The 27,821-nt window shown below is 35.2% G+C and overlaps 1 protein-coding gene across 2 annotated transcripts in view; it reads left to right on the plus strand.

Annotated features, from left to right (window-relative positions):
* The window catches only part of RBMS3 (RNA binding motif single stranded interacting protein 3), a 1,498,583-nt gene that overhangs the window by 1,395,000 nt on the left and 75,762 nt on the right, over window positions 1-27,821 (plus strand). For both annotated transcript variants that reach the window (XM_032408843.1, XM_032408844.1), the window contains 2 exons: window positions 7,220-7,316; window positions 9,555-9,605. In XM_032408843.1, the coding sequence (XP_032264734.1) occupies window positions 7,220-7,316; window positions 9,555-9,605 (148 nt within the window). The remainder of the gene's footprint in view (window positions 1-7,219; window positions 7,317-9,554; window positions 9,606-27,821) is intronic.

The raw sequence follows: 27,821 nt of genomic DNA on the forward strand, positions 1-27,821 counted from the left end.
TGATAACAAGAAGATAGAAATTTTATATAATGAAATGGAAAGAATAGGAAGATTGTAGTGAATTAATCTTAATCATTTGATACTTCTTCATATAGATGATTTTAAAAATGTGTTGTTCATCTTTGGTTTTATTGTCTTGTATGGTAACATTTTAATAATATGGAATACTAGAACAATAATTTCTAAACCTGTAGGATGTCAAGATAACCACAAATATTTTCTCAACATACTTACTGTCCCTTGGGTTAGCATTACACATGCATCTTGGAGGTGTGGAAGCTGATTTAAAAAACTTACTCAGCATATTAAGGGATCTAACATGAATGTCCAGAATAGAGTATGCTACTCCCTGTTCACATTGCTGTATTTGATCTAGCAGGCACCCTAACTCAGGCAGCAATAACCCAGCAGAGTGAGAAATGTTTATTGCTATAGGAAAGAAACTGGTGTCATTTTACATAGAATAATCAGTATCCAAAGATACAGTTGTAACTCACTCTAATCCAGTTAATATTCTTCAACATTGCTTAATGCTCACTAAGTTCAATTCAACATTTTTTTCTTTTGAATATCTATCTATTGCACTGTTTAAAATCATCTTGGTGATGCAAATTTGAAAAGGAAAAATTTTATATTATATCAGAGACAATGAACATGCCCGCAATTCTAATATGAGATACAGTGCAAATAATATTGTAGTAGAAGCACAAAGTACTATGAGATCTATGTATATATTAACTTTTATTTGTATAAAATCTTTCTGAAAGAATACAAAAGAAATGAGGACAGTAGTTCACTGAGGAGGGTCAACCAAGAACTGCAAAGTAGGGAAAAGAGGGAGACTTATTTTTCACTGTTTATATTTTTATATTCTTTTCAAAAAGAAAAGAAAATTAATATCGTAGGACCACAAAGAAGAGGCATTTGTGTTCTAATGAGGGATTAGGAAGACTTATTGATGTAGCACTGACATGAACATTTCCTCTTAGAGATGCCCCACATCATAGCTAAAGAACATATTTTATGACCCTGTGGTTTCCCAGGGTTTTCTGAGTATGTGGCTGGGTTGTAGCTAGTAGCTTAAATTGTGTCAAAAGTTAAATATGTTCAGAATTCCATAACCTCTGCATTAACACAGCAACATGAAATTGAAATAAATACTCCCAAACTAAGCTCAACTTTAGCTAATGAAGAACAAACATTTATAAATACCAACCATGGTGAATCTATCCTGTTTGAACTGAGACAGTAGAAAATGTCAGTTCTGTCGTCTGCTTAAATCTATCCAAATTATTGCTTTCAAAAAAATTAGTTCAATGTCACATCTATCTAAGGCTTTGAAGATTATGGTGAAGAAGTGTCTGGATCACAATGGAAAAATGAAACCTTAGTACTTTTTACTCTAGGCTAACTTACAAGAATAAAAATGCCTATTCTTCTTTCAGAACCGTCTGGCATAAGTCTACAATTTGTTATTACTACTGCCCTATTGCTTTTTTAGCAGTCCAATATGAAATTCCATCACTTTCAAATATGAGTGTGGGAGGTGGGAAATAATCACTCCCCATATTCAAAATCTCATCTTTCCAGTGCCCTTTTCAGTAAGAGCTGCTGTGTAAAAGCCTCTTGGATTGTTTTATTTGAATAAAATGTATTTTCTTGGGAGGGGCATGGAAAAAAATGTTTTCTATAGCACTGGTTTGCCAGCTGTTGTATATGGGCATTTGATATTAAGTGATACAGAAACCTTATCTTACTACACTAGGAAATGAATCTAATGTGAAGGATATGGTGGTATTACAATAAAAATGACCAATAACTTATTAATCTTGTGCTATAGTGTTACCCTGAGGATAGTGTTCATGGTTCTGTCTCTAACAATATTGCCTGTGGACATGAAAGACGAGCCAGGACTGTTGATTTCAGTGAGCAAATAGGATTTTGTGTGGTTTTCTTCAGTAAAAAACATTCTACCCTGGGGTTATTGATATATTCATGTTATTTTTATTGTCAATGAAATAAGATTTCACCATATTACTACTGACTGCCAAATCCCCTGAAGATGACTTTCCTGCAGGCGAAGTCATGTCCTATTAGTGACCTAGACTTGCATATTCTGAACTTCTGGAGCCCACTTGCTTTAAGTGCCAGAGAACCAAGTAACTCTTTGCATTCCTTAAAAATATTAAGTTTTTCAAAGGCCAGCTTAGAGTTCTATAGATAGATCATACTAAGTTAACTCTCTTAGCCACTGTGGCATTTGGTGTTTTGTTCAAATGAAATCTCTCCAGAAGCAACTAGTTCATATTCCTAAGGCAAGGTTTCTCATCCTCAACACTACGACATGGTAGACCAGATCATTTTTCGTGTGGGAGCTGCCCTGTATTGTAGAATGTTTAGCAAAATCCCAGACCTCTATCCACTAGATGCCAGTAACAGCCCACACACTGACAACCGAAAATATCTCCAGATCCTGTCACCAAATGTTCCCTGAGGAGCAAAATCACTTCTAGTTTAGGACCACTGGACAAATTATAAAAGGAACACTTATCATGCACATAATACTATGTGAATTTTAGCAAAAAAATTATGTGTGTGTGTGCGTATGTGCATGTGTGTGTCTTAAAAGAGTAAACTATTCCCAGGAAAATGGTTTAAGAATTCATTCCCAGTTTTCTATAATAGCATTTTCAAGGCATAATGCATATATTATGAGATATAAAAACATAAAGTCGCATATTTAGGATTACCTAAGCTTTGTTATTATGGCTAAAATGTTCTGTCAATTTTCTCTTTCCTGTTCCCCAATAATACCTATGCCTAAAGCATCCATTTGGATGTTCTTTTGTTTTGTTTTGTTTTGTTTTGTTTTGTTGTTTTAACGTCATGGCCATGTGGGAGTGTTTTTAAAACCCTAACAGATACATGGCAGGGACTGAGAAGAAGTGGAGGGATTGGGAAACTCATCCTACAGTTCTCTCTCATAGAGCCTGGCCTGATGCATTTTCTTTAGATATGGTACCTCTATGCCTCAGATGCAATAGCAGCCTTTCTTGTCATGGTTTAAGCAAGGGTTTCCCTGTAAATTCATCCAGGTTATGTTTGGATTTGGGAAGAGCTTATTTCAGACTACCAGAATTAGGGGATCAAGATGGTGTGCTGAGTCTCTTCTTCCTAGTACATTGTCCATTCTAAATAACTCTGTGACTTGAGTGGCAGTATTGGAACTTGCTGGTAAGGATGAAATATCATTCTTGTGTGCTGGATAGGATTAGAGCAAATAGAAAAAAAATGCATCAAATTTTCCCCCAAGGGTTCCCTTTGTAAGTATCAGTTTAGTTGGCTGGTTTCTTTATGTTTCTTCTCCATTTTCCCCATAAAATTCCCTGTAAACTCTGCCTGTCAATCCAGTTCTCGTTGCCTTCACTTTTAATACTTCAGTTGGTACATTTTGCAAAGTAAACAAGCCACGCTCAAGTGAGATGCATGGTTCACTCCATTGATGGGAGAGGCTGAAACAGGATTTCTAATAGAAGTTAAACCACCACATAGTGAATAAGAAAGACTGTGGAGTGATCATGGAATAGCTGTGGTGGAATGGGGTCATTATGAGCCCCAAATAAGTCTTTTTGTTCACTTCCACAAAGATAAGAGCTGTCAAGGATAAGACCTAAAGGGGATTTTTAAGTGCAAATCATGATTTTTGTAGAAAGGACTCTTTTTCCCTAGTTGCTAGTACTGTTGCATGCTTAGAAAGCAAGCATTGATTAAGCTTCCACTGAACATTTACTAACATGTAATGTTGGCCTCTCTTTGGGTTCTCACCTATCAGCTTTCTACTGGCTCAGGAACCCATCTTCTATGCTCCCACCATCTTGGCATTGGCTGTCCTATACTGAAATCACTACTTATTTCCCTAAGCTTCTTTGCATTCATTTATTCATTCAACCTATGGTTCTTAAGTATCTATTATGTCCTAGGCTCTATTCTAGGCAATAAAGCCAGTGTGTCCTCAATTTTGTCAAAGCTGACATCCAGAGGGAGAAGGTAGTCAATAGTACCTTGTATTAGTCAGCTCCACCGCCATAACAAAATACCATTGTTTAGGTGGTTTTAAACAACGAAAATTATTTTTCTCACAGTTCTGGAGGCTTGAAGTCTAAGATCAAGGTCTGGCTAACTCAGTTTCTGGTGAGGACTCTCTTCCTGGCTGGTAGATGACTGCCTTCGCACTATGTCCTCACCCAGCCTTTCGGAGAGCAAGTTCTCTAGTGTCCCTTCTTATAAGGACACTAATTCTATCAGATTGGGGCCCCACACTGTTGACGTCATTTAACCTTAATTTCTTCTAGAGAGGTTCCATCTCTAAATACAGACACATTGAAAGGAGTTCAACATACGCTTTTTGGAGGGACATGAACATTCAGTCTATAACATACATAAAGAAATTTTTAAAAATCACTACTTTTGATGGTGATAAGAATGATGAAAAAAAATAAATCACAGGAGAAGAATAGAGAGCAAATGGGGTGGAGATGGTGGTTGCTACTTTAGCTACAGACCTCTCTGAAGAAAAGATAAGTAAGTGAGACCAATAATGAGAAAGAGGTAGCCTTAGGGAGATTTGTGGAAATAAGCATTGCAGGTAGAGAGAATTATAAGTTTAGTGGCCCAAGACAGAAGTCAGAATGACAGAATCATGCAACAGAAGATCAGTGTGGCTGGAACCTGGCTGGCTGAGTTAGAGGAGTCGGAGAAAATACTAGAAAGGTAGGTGGTAGCCTGTTTGTGCTAGCCAATACCAGGAATGAAAATTTTGTTTTCATTGCAATGAAAAGCCATTGGAAGATTTTAGGCTGATTAATGTACAGATAAGATACAATTTAAGTGGCTCAACAGAGACACTCTACTATGTAATGTTTTAGAATCTTACCCATCTTTGGTTCACATAGTAAATGATCGATAATTCTTTTTAAGTGAAAAGATGGATGTTTGCTTACACAGTAATTGATTTTGTTTAGAAGTTGGGTTTATTAGGTATAATCTACATAGAGTATATATTTACTCTTTATAGTGTCCAAACCTGTGAGTTCTGACAAGCACACAGTCATAGAACCACCAGACAATCAAGACAGAACAGTTACATCACTTCCCAAAATTCTGTCATGCATCCTTATAGTCGGTTCCATCCCCCAAACTCAGCCTTCAACCTCCACTGATCTGTATAGTTTCTTTCTTAATAGTTTTGCATTTTTCATGTTGTGATATAAATGGAATTATAAAATATAGAGTCTTTTGAGCCTGACTTCTTTCATTTAGCATGATTCACTTAAGTTTCATCACGTTGAATGTATTGGTAGTTCTTTCCTTACTGCTTAGTAGTGTTCTACTGTACGGATGTACCACAGTTTGTTTATCAATTTAGTTGAAGGATATTTGGCTTGTTTCCCATTTTTGGCAAGTCCAATCAATAAAGCTTCTATAAACATTTGCTTTAAGGTTTTGTGTAAACATAAGGTTTCATTTATCTTGAGTTCATATCAACCACTGGGATTGTTGAGTTATAAGGTATGTGTGTGTTTAACTTCATAAGGAATTGGCAACCTGTTTTCCAAAATGACTATACCATTCTGCATTTCCACCAGCAACAAATGAGAAGCCCACTTTCTCTGAATCCTTGCCAGCACTAGGATTGTCTTCTTTTTTTCTTTTTCTTCTCTCTCTCTCTCTTTTTTTTTTTTTTTGCCATTCTAATATGTATGCAGTCAATATCATTTCTTTTAAACTGCACAACTGTAAACTTAGAGGTCTGATGGGTATGGATAGTAAGGATGTAATGTGTAACAGAGTAACTCTTTCCAGCTGCAATTTTTTAACCAAAAGAGTGTGACCTTATAATCCTTGTTGAGAGCTAGATAAAGTAAATTTAAGACTACAGTCCCCCAATCCCTGCTTGAAGATTTTTCAGACTCTAAGATTAAAGAATTTCCCTCGTTGAATCCTGGAAACCTTGAAATCTAGTTCTCCTACATTCAGGGGTAGTCTTTGTAGAATGCTTCTTTAGAATGGTAACCCATGAGAGTCTCTATTCAAAATATCAGTGACCTCTGAGGGGTGAAGTTTTTGACCCCCAAACTCCAACTTCAGTGATGCTATTAAAAAAAAATCAAAAGTAGTAGTTGATTTTTGCTAAGAGTACAGCAAAGTGAAATTATGATTTTGTTACCACTGAAACCCATTTTCCCAATCTATCCTCACATCAGTGAAGCAATCCATCAAAGGCAACCTGGTTTTTTCCATTCTGTGGCTGGCCACTCTGGCCTTTTACTTACCAGTGAGACAGGAGGGAAGAAACATGATTTGAAAATCTGACAAATTTGAGCATTACGTAGCTTGTGAACTCTGTAAGGTATAGTGTGAGCATAGATGGCTGTGTCAGTGATTTAAGTACCTAGAAGCTGCCCTTTGAAAGATCTGTAGAAAGATCTGATTTGTGAAACCCTGATCTTGCCCAGTATCATTTTATAATTGTTCGACGAAGGGCTCTGAAAGACTCAGAAACTCAGTGCTTTTCACTGAGTCTACAGGAGTACATATCACAGAGCTCGAGAATCTCCTTGATTGAATCCAGAAAATACTCCTATCCCCAGCTAGACACAAATCATAAATTATCCACTTCCTCCTCTTTTCAGGAAGAAAATATTTAGCTTAGTTTCCACATGAGTCCACGGACTTCTGCCTAGCACAAATCATATAGAAACTCTCTAGGAGCTGACCCTATTCTCTTAAATGAAGAGATAAATGCAATTTGTGTACACGTAACATTGGCCACCTATATAAAGCTTGTTGCTATCATTTTGCCTTTCCCTCAAAGAGCTTTAGCATTGCCTAAAAAAAAAGAAGAAAAGAAAAACAAAGAAAAAAATAATGCTCATGGCTTTTCTGCCCCTGTTGGTTAAACATCCTATTACACTCACCTGGCATAAGAGATTTTGTGCAGCCAATTTTATAAGATGACTCAAAGTTGTCATTTTGTTCAGAACGATTTATTTCTCTTAGTGGCATCAAATGCTATAAATCTCCTGGATGCTCCTGTTCACAGTTGGTGGAAAAACACGAGGATGGACTCTGTCTTTCCCAGAGGTGCTTGGTAGCATTTGATTAGCAGCCAGGCATGCAGCAGCTTCATGAATCGTCTTTTTTTGTTTTCTGTTTGCAGATTTTATTCTTCACCGTACAGTATTGCAACCAACCGCATGATTCCACAGACATCTATCACGCCATTCATTGCTGCTTCCCCTGTCTCCACATACCAGGTATGTCCGATTTACCTGCACCTGAGGAGAGGTCTTTCTGGCCAATGATAGACTATCTCGAGGCAAAAGGGACACAGTAGAATGTTTTTTAATTATCCTCAAACACATCAGTCACATCTTCATGTAATAATACTCAAGTTTTAGCCCACACTGTGAAGGGCTTGTTTGCATCTATTTGACTGAGTACTAAAGTCCACTGTGTTCTTCATTCTTCCGGCTGAGTTTTTATGATTATGCTCCTTTCCAGCCAACATTAATTAGTGCAGCCTTCTTGCCACTGAGAACCTACTTTGGTGGTTGTCGGTTATTTGGGTTGTCACGTTCCCTGTTGTGTCTTCTCTACAAGCACACGTCGGGCATTCCCCTCACTCACTCCAGGATATTTTATCATTGTCTTCTCATTTTGTCACAGTTTTCCTGTGTGTCCATGTATGTTTACATGGACAGATGTTAAATCATTTTCCCCAAGAAATAGGGAGGACTCTCAAAGTGGTAAAACGTTATTCCTGCTTCCTGCTCTTACTTCATTCTCAGTCCCGAAGAGGTCAAAAGAGACCTCACGGGTTTCCACATGTCGAAAAACAAAAAAAGCCAAGACTCAATGTGTGTCCTAAAGCAGGTGTTGTAGCCAGTCAATTCTAAGTACACAGGTGGATTAAAATAGTCATACTTCTCCCTCAAAAAATACTCCTTGTCTTATGCCTTTGAGTTATCGAATGAGCTATTACTCCCTGCTTCTCTTTACCTCATATTGTTCTTCAGACAATTCTTCTAATTCTAATTAGACAGTGCCTATAGATGCTACATATAGAGGGTGCCTAGTGTCACTTTTCCCAACTTTGGAGAGAGAAAGAGTGAGAGAGAGTGTACGTGCGTGCATGCATGTGTTTCTCTGTATTTTGCAGATGGTGGGGGTGGATGTTTTACGATGGGTAAAACTGTAATGTCACTAACTGCTACTAATTCAGTGAAGTTTCACCTTATTCAACCATTACATAATTCATTTCAGGATGTCCCAGCTGTCAGAGGATCAAACTTGAGACTATATACATTTTTCCTTAAATGATTCCCCCTGAAGCAGATCATTTTCATTCTTTTTCTGCACTTAGGTTCTTGATACATGTCGGTGGGTGAACTGAATAGACTTTCATGTGAATTGCATTTGAGGGTCTCAGAATGGATGATTTCTTAATTGCCTTTTCTTGGGACCCATGAGGCTACGTGCAGGTGCTGTTCCGTTTTTGTTCTTCCTGCAGGCCTGCCTGGTTGTAACGTGTGTTTTTGTTTTTTTTGGTATGTGTGTGTTTTTTTTTACGCATTTTTAAAAAAATCCAGGCCTATGTTTCAGCCAAGACCACCCAATGAGCCCCAGTGTAGAGCACTTTGGTGACATGAATAAAATATCCACAGAAAAGTGATTTCACTTGGGAGGGCTCATAAGTGGAACTTAACTCTAGCTCCTTTTTTTCAAAAAAGGAATCAGAGCAATTTCCTCTGTTGTTGATTCTCGCCTTTCACCACTTTCTTTTTTAACCTAAAGTGCATTGGCGATTTTGTTAGTATGAGCGTATTCAAAACAAAGTGTTCAGGGTTCTCTGTGTGACAATCAGCCCTTACAAGCTGACTTTCTCATTTGGCTGACAAGGCACATTTCTGAACAGTTGGTTGGCCCAAATTCTCATTTTTATTTGCCATACCGATTACCATGAAAGAAAAAAATCACAAACTTGCTTGAGTTTAACCCAAATCATTCCCCCAAATTTCTGATTGATCTCTTTACTTCTTCCCCCAACTTTGACCACTTGGACTTATTTCCAAGATGGGATCACTTGAGAATTTGAAATTAGAACCAATGACAGAAAAAGAGGAAGCCTTAGCTGTCAACTCTTCGTTACTTACTTCTACCCTGGGAGTTGACCTCTAACTAGCAGGTCCCTGAGGCTTCCTAAGACTCTAGCCTCTGGCACCAACCTCAAATTATGCTCCAAGGCCCAGCCTGGTCCATGTGGGCACTGCAGCCAGCACCGGTGAAGTAGGAATTTGCTTACATTTTACCATGTTTTGGGGACCAAATTAACCAGGTCCAAGAATTTCCTTTCTATCCTTAGTTCTGAGCACTAATTAGCTATAAAGTCAGATGGACTCCACTTTCTTATGACCTAGTGTGACTCCACTGAACGCAAGAACCAAGTTCTCTCTGTGATTGCTTTGTGCTAATAAATGCTGTTTGATGCATAGGTCCAGAGTACTTCATGGATGCCTCATCCGCCATACGTTATGCAACCAACAGTAAGTGTTCTCAGTCACCTGAGGCTAAATATTTCTATTATCCAAGTGCAAGCTTTTGTAATGCATAGAAGCTTTGGGGTAAAGCTTTTGTTATATTCCATACCTCTTTCAGGCAGCCATATTTTCCAGATGAAAAGCTGTTCCTGAAATTCTACAAAAGCATGTACAATAGATAGATGGTAGAGTTAGAGAGAAAGAGAGAGAGATGAAAGAAAGAGAAAGAGAGAGATGAGAGAGAGAGAGATGAGACAGAGAGAGAACAAACTTTGGAGGAAATAGCAGTCAACCTCCTAAGCTGATGTCTACCATTTGTTATGAATGGGAAATTTCTACTTCATGCAGGAATTCTGAACTCTGGACAGTTAAATCCACTTATAGGGAGAAAGTCTATTTTACTTCTTCTGTAATGCTTATTCTCTTTGGATGCAGTTGGATGTGCTTTGGGGCAATTTTTAGTATCATGCTCAAGCGTTGACTCAAAGCAATATATTTGAAACATGAAGATAGTTGTGTACTAATAGATGAAGATATATATAGATAGAAAGCAAGGTTGCTAGATACTTTTTTTTTAGGTTAAATAACTAGAGCCATTCTCTTTTTTTCTTTAGTGGAAAATCTCTTCTAAAAATATTCAAACTCTATTTTCTACTTGCTATATTTCCCATTTTGTGGCACAATATTATTTAAATCCCAAGGGAAAATATTACATATTTCATTAGAATCTAGACTGAAGGCTAATGATTCCATTTATCTTTGTCTAGGTTTTCCAGGTTTTCTAGCTCTGTAGAAGTATAAGATCGAGTGATTTCAATAGCAATATATATTCGTGAGAATGGGAAGCAGGGGGGTAGAGAACTAGACAGAAAGTCATGTGACGAGGTCTGTGGACTACTCTCCTGAGCATGCTCACATCTGTGCCTTTGTTTCCTTTTCTGTCGCTATATTAATGGGGCTATTGGAAGGATCAAATGAGAGCATATGTGAAAACAGTTTTTAAAGTATGACATGCTATACATTATTATTGACATTATCCTTCTTACTATAGAATGTATTAGTTGTACAAGGAAAAAGGAATGCTACATTTTAACCCATTTAAAAGCTAGATATCAATAAGTTAGCACACATTAAAGACCAGGGAACTAAATTCAGAGGCATCCATTTCTTGGAGTCAAAGGATCATAACACCTGGTTTTCATATTTGAGCTTTGTCCATTTTTTTTTTAAAAGAAGGAACATTCCGCATTGCTCTTAATGTTTAGATTGTTTTTTATTTAAAGAATGAAATATATATAGCTTAGAACACAGAACTTTAGACCATATTTTTCAAATTCCTCTATTTACTCTTATTTACACACTTCGGGGGCTTCCTGAGTTCCTGTGGTCTATGTTCTGTAAATCATATCAACATACAATGAATCCAGGCTACACTTTCATATCCAGGTCATGAGATAAAATACAATATACACTGCCAAGCCAATATATAGCACAGACTGAGCCGACACAGGGAAAGAGAAGTTCGGCCAAGTTCTAAAGTGGAGACTTTCTAGAAGGGAAAAAATACCTTATAAAAAATAATATCTTCATATCCAGGGCACTAATGATAGCTTAGTCGTCACACCGAGGTGACAGATCATCTCATCGTGGCCAAAGGGAATGCACATCTGCAAAAATCCAAATATTTTCCCAGATGTCAAAATATGTAAGATTCTACCAGTACTTCTAAAACTGTGAGCAGAAGGGAAGATGTTTATATGTGTCTTTACTTCAACTGTCACTCAGGACATTAGCAAAATTTTTCTTCCTCTCCTCCTCTACCCCAGCATGGCTTCAGCCCCATTTTTGGATGTATTATTTCTCATACATCTTTCTCCAGCAATAGCTCTGTGCGTGTGTGTGTGTGTGTGTGTGTGTGTGTGTGTGTGTGTTAATTTATCCCCTTGGATATTCCTTGCTATGGCTACTGCTCACTGATATCTTATCACTCACTTCCTGTGACTAGACAGTGCATCATGTTTGAGTTTAGGTTACTCGGTTTAAAATACAATATTTGTGGCTGGGGCAGATTCCTGGAAAAAGGAATGCCTGGGCCACCCACCACTTTGTTGTCTTTAACATGGAATAATTGGCTAAACAGTGTCATGGAAACAGAGTTTGTGCCATCAATCTTTTCCCTGAAACAGTCTTGCTAGTTGTCTATATTGCATAAATAACCTTACCCAACCAGTCTTAATTTCATCATCAAAATGGGAGTTAAATTAATCGCTGTATGATTAAAATACAAAATAAATAATAAATGATAAAATACAAAAATACTTAAGCAATCTAAGACAGATAAAACAAATACCTGGATCTGAGAAGAATGAATGAATGATGTGATGATTAATGGCATGAGTCATTGGTTAGGCTCTTTGAGACAGGAAACCTTTCTGTTATGCAACTCTGGGCAATTAAACTTTCTGAGTCACAGTTTCCTCATCTGTAATATACACATACTAATGCCTAAATAATTATGCACTTTCTTCATTAAAGGAAATAAGGTATTAAATCTCCTAAAATTGAGCCTGGCAAATAGCAAACACTCAGCAAATTACTATTATTATTACTTAGTTATATGAGTACACCGAACATTATACTTGAGATTAGCCCAATTATATAACATGAGAGTTGGTATAGAAGAAAGTTGAGAATAAGCAATAATCACCTCTTTCTACCCCATCTGTTCTATTTATTTAACTTACTTTGCTAATGAGTTTTTGGAGATAGCCCTATGGCTATAAATAAGACAAATTGCTTAGACTGGTACATTTTTCATTTACTTACTAAACCATTCAATACCTAAGCCAGGAAAAAAAGGCCTATTGGGTACCTCCTTTATGTTAGTAATTGGAACCTACTTTACAAATAAATTCAAGGTGTACACTATCTACATATCTCGAATACATTGCCCATAATTCTGATTTGCTTACAACTGTTCTCCTCTCTCATGTTTTCTCTCCCGCCATTTTGAGAAAATCTCATGTATAAGCTCGAAGTGTAAACATGTTTCTTCCCCATCACTGTGAATGCACACTGACTCCTACACTGGAGCCAGAAGCCCTTCAGGTTTTCTTTCAGGCCTGACTCAAAGGACTCCAAGATTTCAACCGGGCTTGTATCCAAAGAGACTTCAGGAAAGTCTTAAAGTAGAACACTCTGCCTCTGGTCTTTACCAGGGTAGATGAATGGTTAAAATGGGGGTGGGGGGAGGAGACAGGTAAGGATTAGCAAGAGAGAAATGAAATGATGGGAAGAAGGAAAAGAAGTAGGCAAGGGACGAGAGAACAGAAATAGTAAGCCTAAAGTTGAAGTGTGCCATTTAAGTTTGTTTCTTTAGAGATTTAATTTTGAGTTGTGTTGTATTATACTTTGTAGATTTAGAAAAAGATTCTGAGAGGCTTTTCACTTTTTTTTTTTTTTTTTTTTAATAGAGGGAGAGAGGGTTGTGAGGGGGAGAGGGAGAGAGAGAGAATCTTAAGCAGGCTACACACCCAGTACGGAGCCCCACACGACACTCCATCTCACCACCCCGAGATCATGACCTGAGCCGAAATCAAGAGTCCCACACTTAACCGACTGAGGCTTTTCACTATTAAGGAAGAGGGGATAAATTCTCCTTGACTGCGTTATAACTATCATCCTGGTATTTGTGCAAGAAAACAGTTCTCTGTCAGTTAGTGGACTCTGGGACCTTATCAGGTCCCCTGGAAAGTTGTCAAATCCCGCTTAGGACAGTAAGAACATTTCTGTTCACACTTTGTCACTGTTCCCCTGAACAGACACTGAGGAGAGAGAACTGTTAGATGACTTTAGGAACTCACTTTTTGCTGTGAGGATGCAAAAATGCTGACTTTTGGCAGTGCAATCGGTTATTCATTGCACCTTCTCAATGCAGACTTCTGTACTGTACTTTGAAATTCCCCATCACACTGACAGAATTTTAATAGTTGATGGATTGCACCAAATATCTACTCTGCATAGCATCATGTTACATTGGGATCTTATATGAATGCACAATTGAAATTCCTGTGTTGCAATACATTGGATATTTTGTTAAATCTGTGCTGACAAGGCGAAAAGATGATAGTTCCCAAGAAGAAGCATAGTCCTATTCCCTTAAATTATATTTAGCCTCATTTGAATCATAAATCTTCTGTTCTTCATATGGCTAGCATTATATTATCTCAAGGAGAAAGGTCAGCTTTCATTTTTACTTAATTACAAATCAGTTATCTAATTACAGTAGTCTAAGAAATGCAAGATGCCCTATTGAATCATTGGATGGTTTGTTGCCATGCATGGTTAAATTACGACTTTTATGATTAATAAACTTTAAGTTTATAGCTAAAGAGTAAATATAAACTCCCCCTCTACAACAAGGCTGTTCAGGAAAGCTCCAGAACATTTGATTTGGTTATTCCTTATCAGGAAACAGACAAGGCCTAGAGGCTTAGTTTTAGAGGTTGTATCCTACAAATTTATAGGTGCGTTTTCTGTAAAAGCCCATCACCTAATGTGGAAAGAATATTGAAATCATTTGAATTCTGGTCAGAAAGCAAGGTTTTTCAGATATTATCCTTTTACTTCAACGCTTGAGCTGAGCAAAAATCCTTAAATCTCATAGTTTCATTAGCAAAGTAATAAAGTCAAAATGCTTTGGCTATCAAAGGAGTTGACTTGGTAAATATATATCTACAGGCCAAATCTTTTTTTAACTACATAGCAAAAACAAAACGACAGTGACTCTAACCTATTTATACTATTTCTACTGGAAGATAATTCAAATGAATGAGAATAACCTTAGGAGAAGCATCTTCTTTAGAGCATCACCTCCTTTTAAATATACTGCTGGGGTAAAGTGAATGTGAACAAAACCATTTCCACAGAAAGCCTCTTAGACCTTGACTACTGTAAAAAAAAAAAAAAAAAAAAAAAAAAAAAAAAAAGTAGTGCTGGCTTTCCATTGTTAAATATAACTTCAAAGTTCTACAATAAGTTTTCAATAGTAATCTAAAAAAACCCCATTAAACAATGAAACTCAAGGCTCATAATTCATAAGTGCATAGAGCATAAAGGACTTTCCACTTAGGACCCCTTCACTTACCAATTCTACTCTCCAGAAATAAACCTAGTAAATAAATTTTTATGTCACATCCAGTCAATTTTTTATGCATACGGAAGTCTGTATGTACTTGTGTGTAAACGTATATGTATTTTTAACATCTATTACAAGATCGCTCTACAAATACTGTATTGCCGCTTGCCTTACTTTTTCCCAATAATAGAATGTATTGGATGTCATTTCATGAATCACATATAGATCTAAGTCATTTTTTTTAACACTTCACAATATGCCATTATATAAAAGCACCAAAAGGCATTTAACAAATTTCCTAGTCACAGTTCTTTAAGCTGCTTCTAGTACTTGCTCATAAACTCAAGACTGTAATATTGAGCACTTGTGAGAAAATATCTGTAGGATAAATTGCTGGTACAAAAAGTATATCAAATTGCACTTCAAGTGAGAGTGTCTATTTCTCCATGGCCTCAATTAACACTGGGCATTCTCAAGTTTCAAATATTTTGTTAATGTGATAAATAGTGAACAGTATTTTGCTGATGTTTTACTATTATTTCTCTGAGTCCTAGACGAGTTGAGTTGCTTTTCATGTTTACTGACTAATTTTTTTCCCCCCTCGGAGCTCCAAGTTCATGTGTTTTGCTCATTTCTCTTTTGGGGTATTGATCTCCTATTTTTTTAAAAGCTGTTATAGCAATTAGTTAACATTGTCATAGACAATTTAGATGTTTTCTGTTTCCTTTTAATTTAATGTTTTGGTGTTCATCATGCAGGACTTTAGTATTTAGTATTATGTGTTTAGTATTTACCAGTTTTTCCCTTTAGAGCAAGGATCACCGAACTTTCTCTGTAAAGATCCAAGCATAAATATTGTCAGTTTTGTGAGCCGTATGGTCTCTCTCACACCTAGGCAGTGCTGTGGTTGGAGAGTGAAAGCAGCCATAGACAGTCCATAGATGACTTGGCATGGCGGAGTTTCAAGAAACTTTATTTCCAGAAACAGGTGAGGGCCACGTTTGGTGTATAGGCTGTGTTTTGCCATCCCCTGCTTTAGGGCATCTGGACTCCCGTGTGAAATACCTTATTAAATATAAGATTTAAAACACTATAGGTTAAAAATAAATGATAAAACACCCTATGTCTTTGTTTACTGTTTTTTGTTGTTACTTTGGTGTTTTTGAGTTTAATACCTTTTTTTTTTTAATATTTTTTTTTTTAAGATTTTATTTATTTATTATTTGAGAGAGAGAGAATGAGAGACAGAGAGCATGAGAGGGAGGAGAGTCAGAGGGAGAAGCAGACTCCCCGCCGAGCAGGGAGCCCGATGCGGGACTCGATCCCGGGACTCCAGGATCATGACCTGAGCCGAAGGCAGTCGCTTAACCAACTGAGCCACCCAGGCGCCCAATACCTTTTTTTAAATTGAGATATAATTGACATAAAACATTGTATCACCATAGGTTTTATTATTGTGTTTATAGTAAGTTTTATTTTCAAGTTTTGTTACTTTTGGAGTTTATTTTGCAATATGGTATGAGATTATGGTCCAAGTTTTTTCCCCAAATGGGCAACCAGTTGTCATAACAACTTCTGCCGTATAAATCATCTATATTTTCTCCACTGATGTAAAATTTTATTTCAATTTTAATCATACAATAACTCTCTTTATATCTGGTATATTTCTGGAATCAATTCTGTTCTGTTGATCTACTTTTTGACCATTACTCTAGTATTTTAATTATCACTTCATAATCCCATATATATCTGACAGGACTTAATCCCCAACATTATTTTTTGTTGTTGTTTCTCAAGAATTTTTCTAGCTAGTTTTTTGTTTCTCAAGAACTTTTCTAGCTATTTTATATTTCCAAATTAATTTTAGTAGCAGTTTGTCAAGTTAAAAAAGTCCACTTAAATTTTGATAGAGATCACTTTGAATTTATATATTAACTAATGAGAAATATAAAAATATGACATATGTACAATGAATTTTTCTAAAAAGAAAATAAGTCCTTCCATTTACTCAAGATTTTTTTACTCTCTCCCCTAGCTTTATTGAGATAAAATTGACAAATAAAATTGTGAGACACATAAAGTAAGTGTTGTTGTGATTTGATACATATATACATTATGGAAGGACTCTCACCGTCTAGGTAATTAACATATCCATTATCTCACATATTTATCTTGTGTGTGTGCGTGTGTGTGTGTGTGTGTGTTAGAGAGAAAGCATTTTAGTTCATTCTCTCAGCAAATTTCAATTATATAATATAGTGTTATTACCTATAGTCCTCATGATTTACTTAGATCCTCAGACTTTATTCATCTTATAGCTGGAAGTTTGTACTCTTTTACCAACCTCTCCCTATTTTCCCCAACCCCCCCCCCCCCCCCCCGCAATCCCTGGCAAACACTACTTTTCTATTCTGTGTTTCTGAGTTTGGGTTGTTTGATTGATTGATGTATTTATTCCTTTTAGATTTCACATATTAGTGATACCGTGCAATATTTGTCTTTCACTGCCAGGCTTATTTCACTTAGTATGATGCCCTCAAGTTACATCCATGTTGTCACAAATGGCAGGATTTCCTTCCTTCTTATGGATGGATAATATTCCATTGTATGTATATACAACAACTTTACCCCTTCATCCATAGACAGACACTTGGGTTGTTTCCATATCTTGGCTATTGTGATGTTGTGCAATACTGTAATGAACATGGGAGTGCAGATATCTCTTTGGGATCCTGCTTTCATTTCCTTGAATATATACCATAAGTGGGATTCCTGGATCATATGCAGTTCTAATTTTTATTTTTTGAGGAATCTTCATACTGTTTTCCATAATAGCTGCATCAATTTACTTTCCATCAACAGGGCACAAGGGTTTCCTTTCTCTACATTCTCGCTAACACTTGTTATCTCTTGTCTTTTTCATAATAGTCATTCTGACAGGAATGAAGTGATATCTCATTATGTTTTGATTTTCATTTCCCTGATGATTAGAGATGTCGAGCACCTTTTCATGTGCCTACTGGACATTTGTATTCTTCCATGGAAAAATACCCATTCAGTTGTTCTGCCCATTTTAAAAATCAGATTGTTTGGTTTTTCACTACTGAGTTGTATGAGTTCTGTACATATTTTGGATATTAACCCCTTATCAGATATATGATTTGTAAATATTTCTCCCCATTCTATAAGTTGCCTTTTCATTTTGTTGATGTTTTCCTTTTTTATGCAAAAGTTTTTTAGTTTGATGGAATCCTACTTGTTTATTTTTGCTTTTGTGCCTCTATTTTGGTGTCAAATCCAAAAAGTCATTTCCAAGACCAAGGTCAGGGAGCTTACCCCTTATGTTTTCTTCTAAGAGTTTTACACTTTCAGGTCTTCTGTTCAAGTCTTAATCTAATTTGGGTTGATTTTTGTGTATGGTATAAGATAAGGATGCAGTTTCATTTTTGTTGCATGTGGCTATCCAGTTTTTGTAACATTATTTATTGAAGACTATTCCCCATTGTATATTCTTGACAACTTTGTTGTAAATTAATTGACCATATAGTGATGGGTTTATTTCTGGGTTCTCTAATCTGTTCTATTGGTCTATGTATCTCTTTTTATGCCAATCCCATACTGTTTTAATTACTATAGCTTTGTAATATAGTTTGAAATAAGGAAGTATATGTCTACAGCTTTATTCTTTTTGGTCAAGATTGCTTTGGCTATTCAGGGTCCTTTGTGTTTCTGTACAAATTTTAGGATTATTCCCTCTATTTCTATAAAAAATGCTGTTGGAATTTTGATAGGGATTGCATTGAATCTGTAGATTGCTTTCAGTAGTATGGCATTTTAACAATATTAATTCTTCCAGTTCATGATCATGGAATAACATGCCATTTATTTGTGTCTTCTTCGATTTATTTCATCCCTGGTTAAATTTACTCCTAGGTGAAATTATTATTTTTGATGAAGTTGTAAATGGAATTGTTTTCTTAATTTCTCTTTCTGATAGTTTGTTGTTAGTGTATAGAAATGCAACTGATTTTTATATATTGATTTTGTATACTGCAACTTTACTAAATTTGTTTATTAGTCCTAACAGTTTTTGGTAGAGTCTTTAGAGTTTTATATATTCATCAAGCCATTAGCAAATAGAGAGTTTTACATCTTCCTTTCTAATTTGGATGCCTTTTATTTCTTTTTATTGCCTAATTGCTCTAGCTAGGACTTTCAGTACTATGTTGAATAAAAGTGATGAGAGTGAGCATTCTTTTCTTATTCCTGAAAGCTTTTCACTGTTAAGTATAATGTTAGCTGTGGCTTTCTTATATATGGCCTTTATTACGTTGAGGTGCATTTCCTCTAAACCTAGTTTGTTGAGAGGTTTTATCATGACTGGATGATAAATTTTATCAAATACTTTTTCTGCATTTGTTGAGATGATCATCTGATTTTGATACCTATTTTGTTAATGTGATGTATCACATTGATTAATTTGAAAATGTTGAACCATCCTTGTATTTGCATCTCTAAAATAAATCCCACTTGATCATGGTGTATGATCCTTTTAATATGTTGTTAGATTTGGCTAATACTTTGTTAGGAATTTTTGAATCTGTGTTCATCAAGGATATGGTCTATATTTCCTTTTCTTGTAGTGTCCTTGTCTGCTGTCATATCAGGGTAATACTGGCCTTGTAAAATAAGTTTGGAAGTACTCTTTCATCTTCTCATTTTTGGAAGAGTTTAGGAAAGATTGGTATTAATTCTTCTTTAAATGTGTGGTAGAATTCACTGATGAAGTCATGTGGTCCTGGACTTTTGTTTGTCGGGAGGCTTTTGATTACTGATCCAATCTCCTTACTAGTAAATGGTTATTCAAATTTCTATTTCTTGATGATTCAGTTTTCATAGGTTGAATGTTTCTAGGAATTTATCATTTCTTTTTGGTTGTCCAATTTTTTGTGTGCGTAATTGATCATAGTCTCTTATGATCCTTTGTATTTGTGTGGTATCAATTGTAATCTTTCCCTTTCATTTCTAATTTTGTTTGAATCCTCTCTCTTTTTTTTTTCTTGATTTGTCTAGCTAAAGGTTTGTCTATTTTGCTTATCTGTTCAAAAAACCAGATCTTACTTCTTTGACCTTTTCTGTTGTTTTGTTTCTATTTCATTTATTTCTGCTCTGATTTTCTTGTTACTTTTTTTCCTTCTACAAACTTTGGCCTTTGTTTGTTCTTTTTCTACTTCCTTGTGGTTCAAGGTTAGGTTGTTTATTTGAGCTCTTTCTTTTTTCTTAGTGTAGGCATTTATCTTTATGAACTTCCCTTTTAAATTACTTTTGTTGCATTTCATAAGTTTTGGAATGCTATATTTCCATTTTCATTGGTCTCAAGATTTTTTTTTTACTTCTCTTTTAATTTCTTCTTTGACTCATTTTTGTTTAGTAACATACTGTTTAATCAAGAATTATTTTATGTCTTTTGAGTCCCTTACTAGAGAAGTAAATTTTCCTCCATATATGCTCTTTACATTTCTCAAATGTTTTATTTGGCATTTTAATATTTTTGTTATTATTATACTTATGAAAATTTTAATGATATTTTCTTATTGATCACTTTGGTGTATAGAAAAATAATCCATTTTTGCATACTAATATTAGAAATTTAAATTAAAAACATCTTTTAGTTATTCAAAAGCATTGTTGAAACTTAGAACATATGAATGAATGAAATATTCTATTTTATAGAATATCAAAACACCAATTTTCTCTTAACCAGAGATTATTCCAGTTAATATTTAATAATATATCTTTTCAGACCTCTGTCTGTATCAATATTTGTATCTCCTTACTCATCTAATCTATACCTGCACATACACACACACACATTTATGTATGTGTTATCTTTCACTAAAAGAGATCACACAATACATGCTATTCTTAAAGTACAATTTTCAGCTAATAATTTACTCTTTCCCATGCCAATGAATTTTTATCTTCCCTAATTAAATTTTCTCAACAATAAAAAAAAATGCCTTTATTAAAACTAGATTACCCGAATAAGGAAACAATTAATGACCACATATTTTATCTGGTTATTGTGTCCTTTAAGTCTCTTTTAATCTAGCAGGTTTTTTATTCTCTTGTGTTTATGGTTAGGTACTTTGCAGAGTGTCCCACCTTTAAGAAGGTTCATCTGCCCCATATATGAAATGATTTTATAGCCAACCATTTTTCTGATTTTTTCTGTTATTTCCAGTAGACAATTTCATTGATTCTCGAGTTTCCGAAGCCATCAAAATAATTTCATTTCCCACCTCATTTCAATTATTTATATTTCACAATCCTTTTTTCACCCAATTGTATTGCAGTATATTCTTTGATTGATTCTTTATCTTAATGAGAATGCTGCTATAAAGTATTTGTGTTTTTAATGTAAATATTGAATTTAATCAAAGTTCTTTTGAGAAAATATTGCTTTTAAAATTATTTTATCAATTTCACTTTATTAATGTATTTGTAATTAATTTTATTTAACTAATTTCAGTAAATATTTCTTAAGGTGGAACCATTCTATAATAAACTCCTTTTGGTCATGATGAAGCCATCTTAGAACCATACTTCTCAATTCTATTTATTAACATTTTATTTATTATTTTGGCATCAGTCTTTATTAATGAAATTATTAAGTGTTATAATATTTTAGGTGTAAGTTTTTGTCAGATTTGAATATCAGAATTATAAGGGCTTTATAAAAATAATTTGGAATGATTCTATTTCTCTAAATTCTGGAACAATTTTAAGTATCATTATGTATAGCTACTTTTAAAGATTTAAAAGAAGTCAAATGTGAAACTATCTTGGTTTTGGGGAAGAGACATATTTATTCCACCAAACCAATTTAAAAAATAATTTATTACTCCTATCAGAGATGTTTTCAGGAGACTAAAACTATATTGCATTTAGGGCTTATGAACATCATGAATAATCATGAAGTGCTCTATCAGATTGTTACATAGTTGACAGTTCAGTTGCTAAATGATCAAAACAATTGTATTTTGAAATGGCATGGTCTTAATCAAATTGACATTGTTAGTTATTCCATGACCAGTTGTTGATGTTTTAGGACATATATATGTTAAATTAAATATTGTGCAAATTAAAAATAATCAGTCACCAATGGTGTAATAAGAAATTTTCAGACATTAGCATGTTGCAGATCAATAACTTGCAATTTTTAAGACTATTTGGAGTTTTTATATGACCCTCATTGTGGTGAAATTTGAGAAATACTTGAATACAGAATGCTCACTTGGCTAAGTTTTTCTTTTACTGGGCCCTAGCTGTACCATTCATTGACTCTGTGTTTTAGGAGATTGAGAACCTTGAATACAATGAGAAAAAAATCAACAAATAGGAACAAATATTCTTTTTTTTTTTTTTACATTTTTTTAATTTTATTATGTTAATCACCATACATTACATCATTAGTTTTTGATGTAGAGTTCCATGATTCATTGTGTATAACACCCAGTGCTCCATTCAGTACGGGCCCTCTTTAATACCCATCACCAGGCTAACCCATACCCCCACCTCCCTCCACTCTAGAACCCTCAGTTTGTTTCTCAGAGTCCATAATCTCTCATGGTTCGTCTCCCCCTCCGATTCCCCCCCTTCATTTTTCCTTTCCTACTATCTTCTTTTTTTTTTAACATATAATGTAGGAACAAATATTCTTAAGCATTAAACATGTACAGAATATTCTTTTAGGTATTTTTGGAAATGAGGAAGGACAAGAAGGAAGAATCCACCCTAAAGCATACAATCTAATTGTGGATATGTTTTATATACTTAGGATGATATAATTAAAAATCTGCAGCAGAGTCGTAGAGTAGCTCTATTTTTAACTTCTTGAGGAACCTCCATACTGTTTTCCAGAGTGGCTGTACCAGCTTGCATTCCTACCAACAGTGTAAGAGGGTTCTGGGTGTTATGCATAACTGATGAATCGCTGAACATTATATCAAAACTAATGATGTACTGTATGTTGGCTAATTGAATTTAAATTTTAAAAAAATCAGCAGAAAAGGTATTAAGGTTAGCAATTATACAACACTGAAAATGACAGATAAGGACAGGGAGGAACAAAGACATAAATTTAAAGGATGGGTGGTGTTTATGAGGTTAAAGGAAAAGAAAGAGGGCATTTCAGGTGAAAATAACACAAAAATATTGGGGGGTGAGTTTCACGTTATTCCAAAGGGCCAAGAGGCAGATAGCCTGCATTAAGTGAAGGGTTTGTATTAGGGAATAAGGGAAAGATTTGATTGGAAAGGTAAATTGTAGTCTGTTGAAGAACAACTTTTTATTTGTCAGTCTGGCACATTTTGCTACACATTTTTTATTAGCTTTATGGTCCCAGTGCTATTGTCTAGAGTTTAGGTTTACATTGGAGAAAGACTAAATTATGTCACTGAGGTATGTTAAAAAGTCATAATTTCCAGTGAAGTAATAGATGAATCAATCATGAATGGAAAAAATTTTAATTTTTTTGCATTATGAAAATGTCATTATACAAAGCCTCTGTACATCAAATCATTTTCTATCCATAGAAATAATTTTGGAGGTAATGGTCATCTTTCAAGTAGAGCTTCTGAAAGCTTCTTGGAGAGAACATTGCCTGATATCCAATATCCCTGCCTCCTATGCACAGGAGTGACTAGAGTAACTGATGAATCCAGAATCTTTTGAAATCCAAATGTGTGCTTGTGACCTGTCTTTGGCATGTGGTTTTCTATTATTTTACTACAGGCCTTTAAAAGGAAAGAATAGTTTGTGGAATAATGTATTACTTTTTTAGAACTGCAGGCACAGCCTTCTGAACATGAGACTCACACAGCCTCTAAGAGAAGTTTCAATCGTGCATGACCCCAATGTGTCCTTAGATAGGACTTAGAATTTCTTCATCGCCGCATCATCAGGAAACCAGAATTTCCCGGTTCCTTTGTAAGAATACTGACAACATTATATCCTTAATAGCTATTAGCATATTAAATATAATTAAATGGAAACACAATGTTAAGTATCTAATCTGGTGAAGGCTTATTTTCTATGGATTATTTCTAGAGAAAGCAAGCACACAGCTAAAATAAAATCCATGTCAGACTAGATAACAGCAAGTTACCAGGGCAACACAATCATATAGAGATAGGGTAAATCATTTATTTTATAAATGTTGCCAGGGCAACAGAAACTACTTATGAAATCACTGAAGGATTGAGAATAAGGCCACAAATAGTCTATGAAACTATTTGTTCTTTCATAATACATTGGAATAAAATGTCCATTCATACTTAAAACCTTAGCAGTTACATAAAATATGTAGATATTCATTAAGAAATGGTCATGAATGGGTTCAAATACTGAGAGTACTTTTAAATATCAAAAGATATTATTCATTAGTTCTTGCCTCTCAGAATGTTATTGGGACACTATTTTGCTTTAAAGGTTAACTTTAGCTGGAACCTAAGAAGCTAGTTATTTCTACCCCAGTGCTATGTTTATAATTCAGGATCATGGTTAACAGTGTTGATGAGCTTGGATTTTGTTAGGCAACCAATTAGAATGTGCCAGAGTTGGGGGTGGTAATATATATTGCATATATGTATATGATCTAATCAGGTATACCTTGGACAAAATTACTTTATTTTTGTAACAAATGTCAAAAATTATACAATTTACAGTAATATTTTTCAAAATACTAACACAAATACCAGTAAAGTGCCCTCAAACTTTTTTTCTTCTACTGCTTAAGAGGAGTATTTACCAAAGGTAAGGCTTAAATTTACATTTTACATCCCTGTTTTAATATAATTTTCTTCCCCCTTGATCAAAGTCCTGTCAGATAACCAATATTTGTAATATATTCAGCTATGGGTAGCAATGAAAGTATGTGCAAAGTATAGAAATAGTAAAAAGGAGGGAGTTATTCTTTGTGTCAGGGAGTAGAGAATAAGGACAGCTTCTCAGAGGAGGTAACTCCTGAACTTGGTTTTGAAGAATAAAGGAGTTTTTCAGGCAGACAAGTGTTGGATGTCAGGCAGGATGGGTGTTTTAAGCAAAGCAAATACTAGCTTTCAGCCATTCTTTGGTGTATATATCATGCGTTACATCTGGTGAGCATCTGAGAGGGCAAGGTATAGGTTACCTGGTACCTCTAATGATGCTCCTGTCACAAGCATGGCATCTGTGTGCCCTTCAATAGTATGACACAGAAGGTGTCGCTTAATGATGAACTAGAGCTGTTGCCCACCCTCCCATCCAACATGGCATCTTCTAGAGAACTGCCCACATCTAACATCCAATGTACTCCTTCACAATCTCTCCACTCAGAATTGAATGAAATATTCAGGGCATTTTTTTTTCCTCTTTTTTATGTTTTTATTTAAGTTCCACTTAATTATCATATAGTGTAATATTAGTTTCAGGTGTACAATATAGTGATTCAATACCATACATCACCTGGTGCTATTACAACAAGTACACTCCTGAATCCCCATCACCTATTTCACCCATCCCCCCAACCCACCTCCCCTCTGGCAACCAGCAATTTGTTCTCTAGATTTAAGTCTGTTTCTTGATCGGCCTGTCTCTTTTCACTTTTTTTCCCTTTGCTCATTTGTTTTGATTCTTAAATTCCACATATGAGTGAAATCATATTGTATTTCTCTGACTGACTTATTTCACTTAGCATTATACTCTCTACCTCCATCCATGTTGTTGCAAATGACAAGATTTTATTCTTTTTTTATGGCTGAGCTATATTCCATTGTATATATATATTTTTCTTTATCCATTCATCAGTCTATGGACTCTTAAGTCTGTTTCCATAATTTGGCTATTGTGGATAATGCTGCTGTAAGCATTAGGGTGCATGTATACCTTTGAATTCACATTTTTGTATTCTTTGGGTAAATACCTAGTAGTTCAATTGCTAGATCATAGGGTAGCTCTATTTTTAACTTTTTGAGGAACATCCATTATATTTTCCAGTGTGGCTGCACCAGTTTGCATTCCCACCAACAATGCAAGAGGGTTTCCCTTTCTCCACATCCTCACCAACACTTGTTCTTTTTTGTGTTGTTGATTTGAGCCGTTCAGACAGGTGTGAGGTGATATCTTATTATACTTTTGATTTGTATTTCCCTGATGATAAGTTATGTTGAGCATCTTTTCATGTGTCTTTTGGCCATCTGTATGTCTTCTTCAGAGAAATGTGTTTTCATGTCTTCTGTCCATTTTTAATTGGAATATTCATTTGGGGGTTGTTGCGTTTTATAAGTTCTTTATATATTTTTGGATACTAACCCTTTATCAGATATGCCATTTGCAAATATCTTCTCCCCTTTGTAGATTGCCTTTTAGTTTTGTTGATTGTTTCCTTCGCTGTGCAGAAGCTTCTTATTTTGATGAAGGCCTGATAGCTTATTTTTGCTTTTGTTTCCCTTGCTTCGGGAGATATATCTAGAAAGAAGTTGCTATGGCCGATGTGAAAGAGGTTACTGTCCGTGTTCTTTTCTAGAATTTTTATGGTTTCAGATCTCACATTTAGGTATTTAATCCATTTTGAATTGATTTTTGTGTTTGGTGTAAGAAAGTGGTCCAGTTTCATTCTTCTGCATTTTGCTGTCCAGTTTTCTCAACACCATTTATTGAAGAGACTGTCTTTTTCCACTGGATATTCTCCCTGCTTTGTCAAAGATTAATTAACCATATAGTTGTGGGTTCATTTCTGGGTTTTTAACAGCACTTGGGTGTCATAAAATAATCATTACAATCGCTGCACTGGGTTGACGTAAGCCCAGTTCTCTGAGCACCCCAGCTGGAAATGGGATCCCCATCCTCCGAGAGCCCCAAGAATGCTTAGTGTCTCATCACTTGACTGTTATCAAATCCTTTATTGTTAATCTATTCAAGCAATAAAGTAAGAGAGCTGACACTTTAAGAAAAAATACCAGAACCCTCTTATATGTCTATGTGACACTTTTTTTTCTTTTTTTTTTACTGCAATGGAATCACTTTGGAAGGCATTTTCCAACAATATCATCTTAGAAGAGGAAATTTTAAAATTTCCTCTTTAGGAATAACTTTAAGAGATAATTTGTTAATCATACAAAAAAACCCACAAATTAATCAGGTTATATTCACATAAGCAGATAAATAGTTGTATGGGTGGATTGATAGATAGAGGAATAGATGATCCATACATAGATAGATAATAGGTATCTTATTCTGGGGCATAGGACTAATTCTTCCTTGCCAACTAGAGTATAATTTTATTGTTTGAAAGTGTATTACATATAATTCACAATATCTCTCCCTTTTTACTTTGTCCCTTGCACAGAATAGGTACTAAATAAATATTTGTCGATAGGCTATTATTCATAGGCTATTTCTGCATTGGCAAACCTTGAGACACAGCAAGCATGCAGGTGCTGTTAGACAAGGATGCTGACAAAGGTTTCTAAGGAAGGCAAAAGTGTGCATCTTCTTTGAACAACATTTAAGGGAAAGTGATGCTGATGTCAAATTTGGTTTTGTATATTTGATCATTAAATCTTGTCATTGACAATCAGTAAGGTTGAAACAACTTAAGAAAATTTCTTTTGCACTCATAATGTAGAATTCTAATCGCTTTTTAGTTGCCGATTTGCTTATATAAGCTGAAGCAACTGTTTTTTACCAGGTATATGTGTTTCCTCATCTCTGCTCTCACCCACTTTTTGGGAAGTCTGAAAAGGGTTGGCAAGCTCTTGAATGTTCCTTATGAAGCTCCAGAATGCAGTGCTTGTAATATGTTTATGCTGTTATTATCCATGGTTGATCAATACAGGCAAAAGTAGTGAACATTATTCTTGCCTGTCTCTTCTCTATCTTCTTTTCCTTGTTAAAAATATGAAAAATCAGATCTACTTGTTAGGATAAGCAGTAACCCTTGTTTTACGATGATGTAGGAAAACACTTTCCATAGATGGAATAAAAGAACAAATTTAGAAACTTGCAGTTTGAGATCTGAACAAGTTCAGTTCTTCTATTTCCTG

This window comes from Phoca vitulina, unplaced genomic scaffold (assembly GCF_004348235.1).
Source record: "Phoca vitulina isolate PV1807 unplaced genomic scaffold, GSC_HSeal_1.0 scaffold10, whole genome shotgun sequence".
Lineage (NCBI taxonomy): Eukaryota > Metazoa > Chordata > Mammalia > Carnivora > Phocidae > Phoca > Phoca vitulina.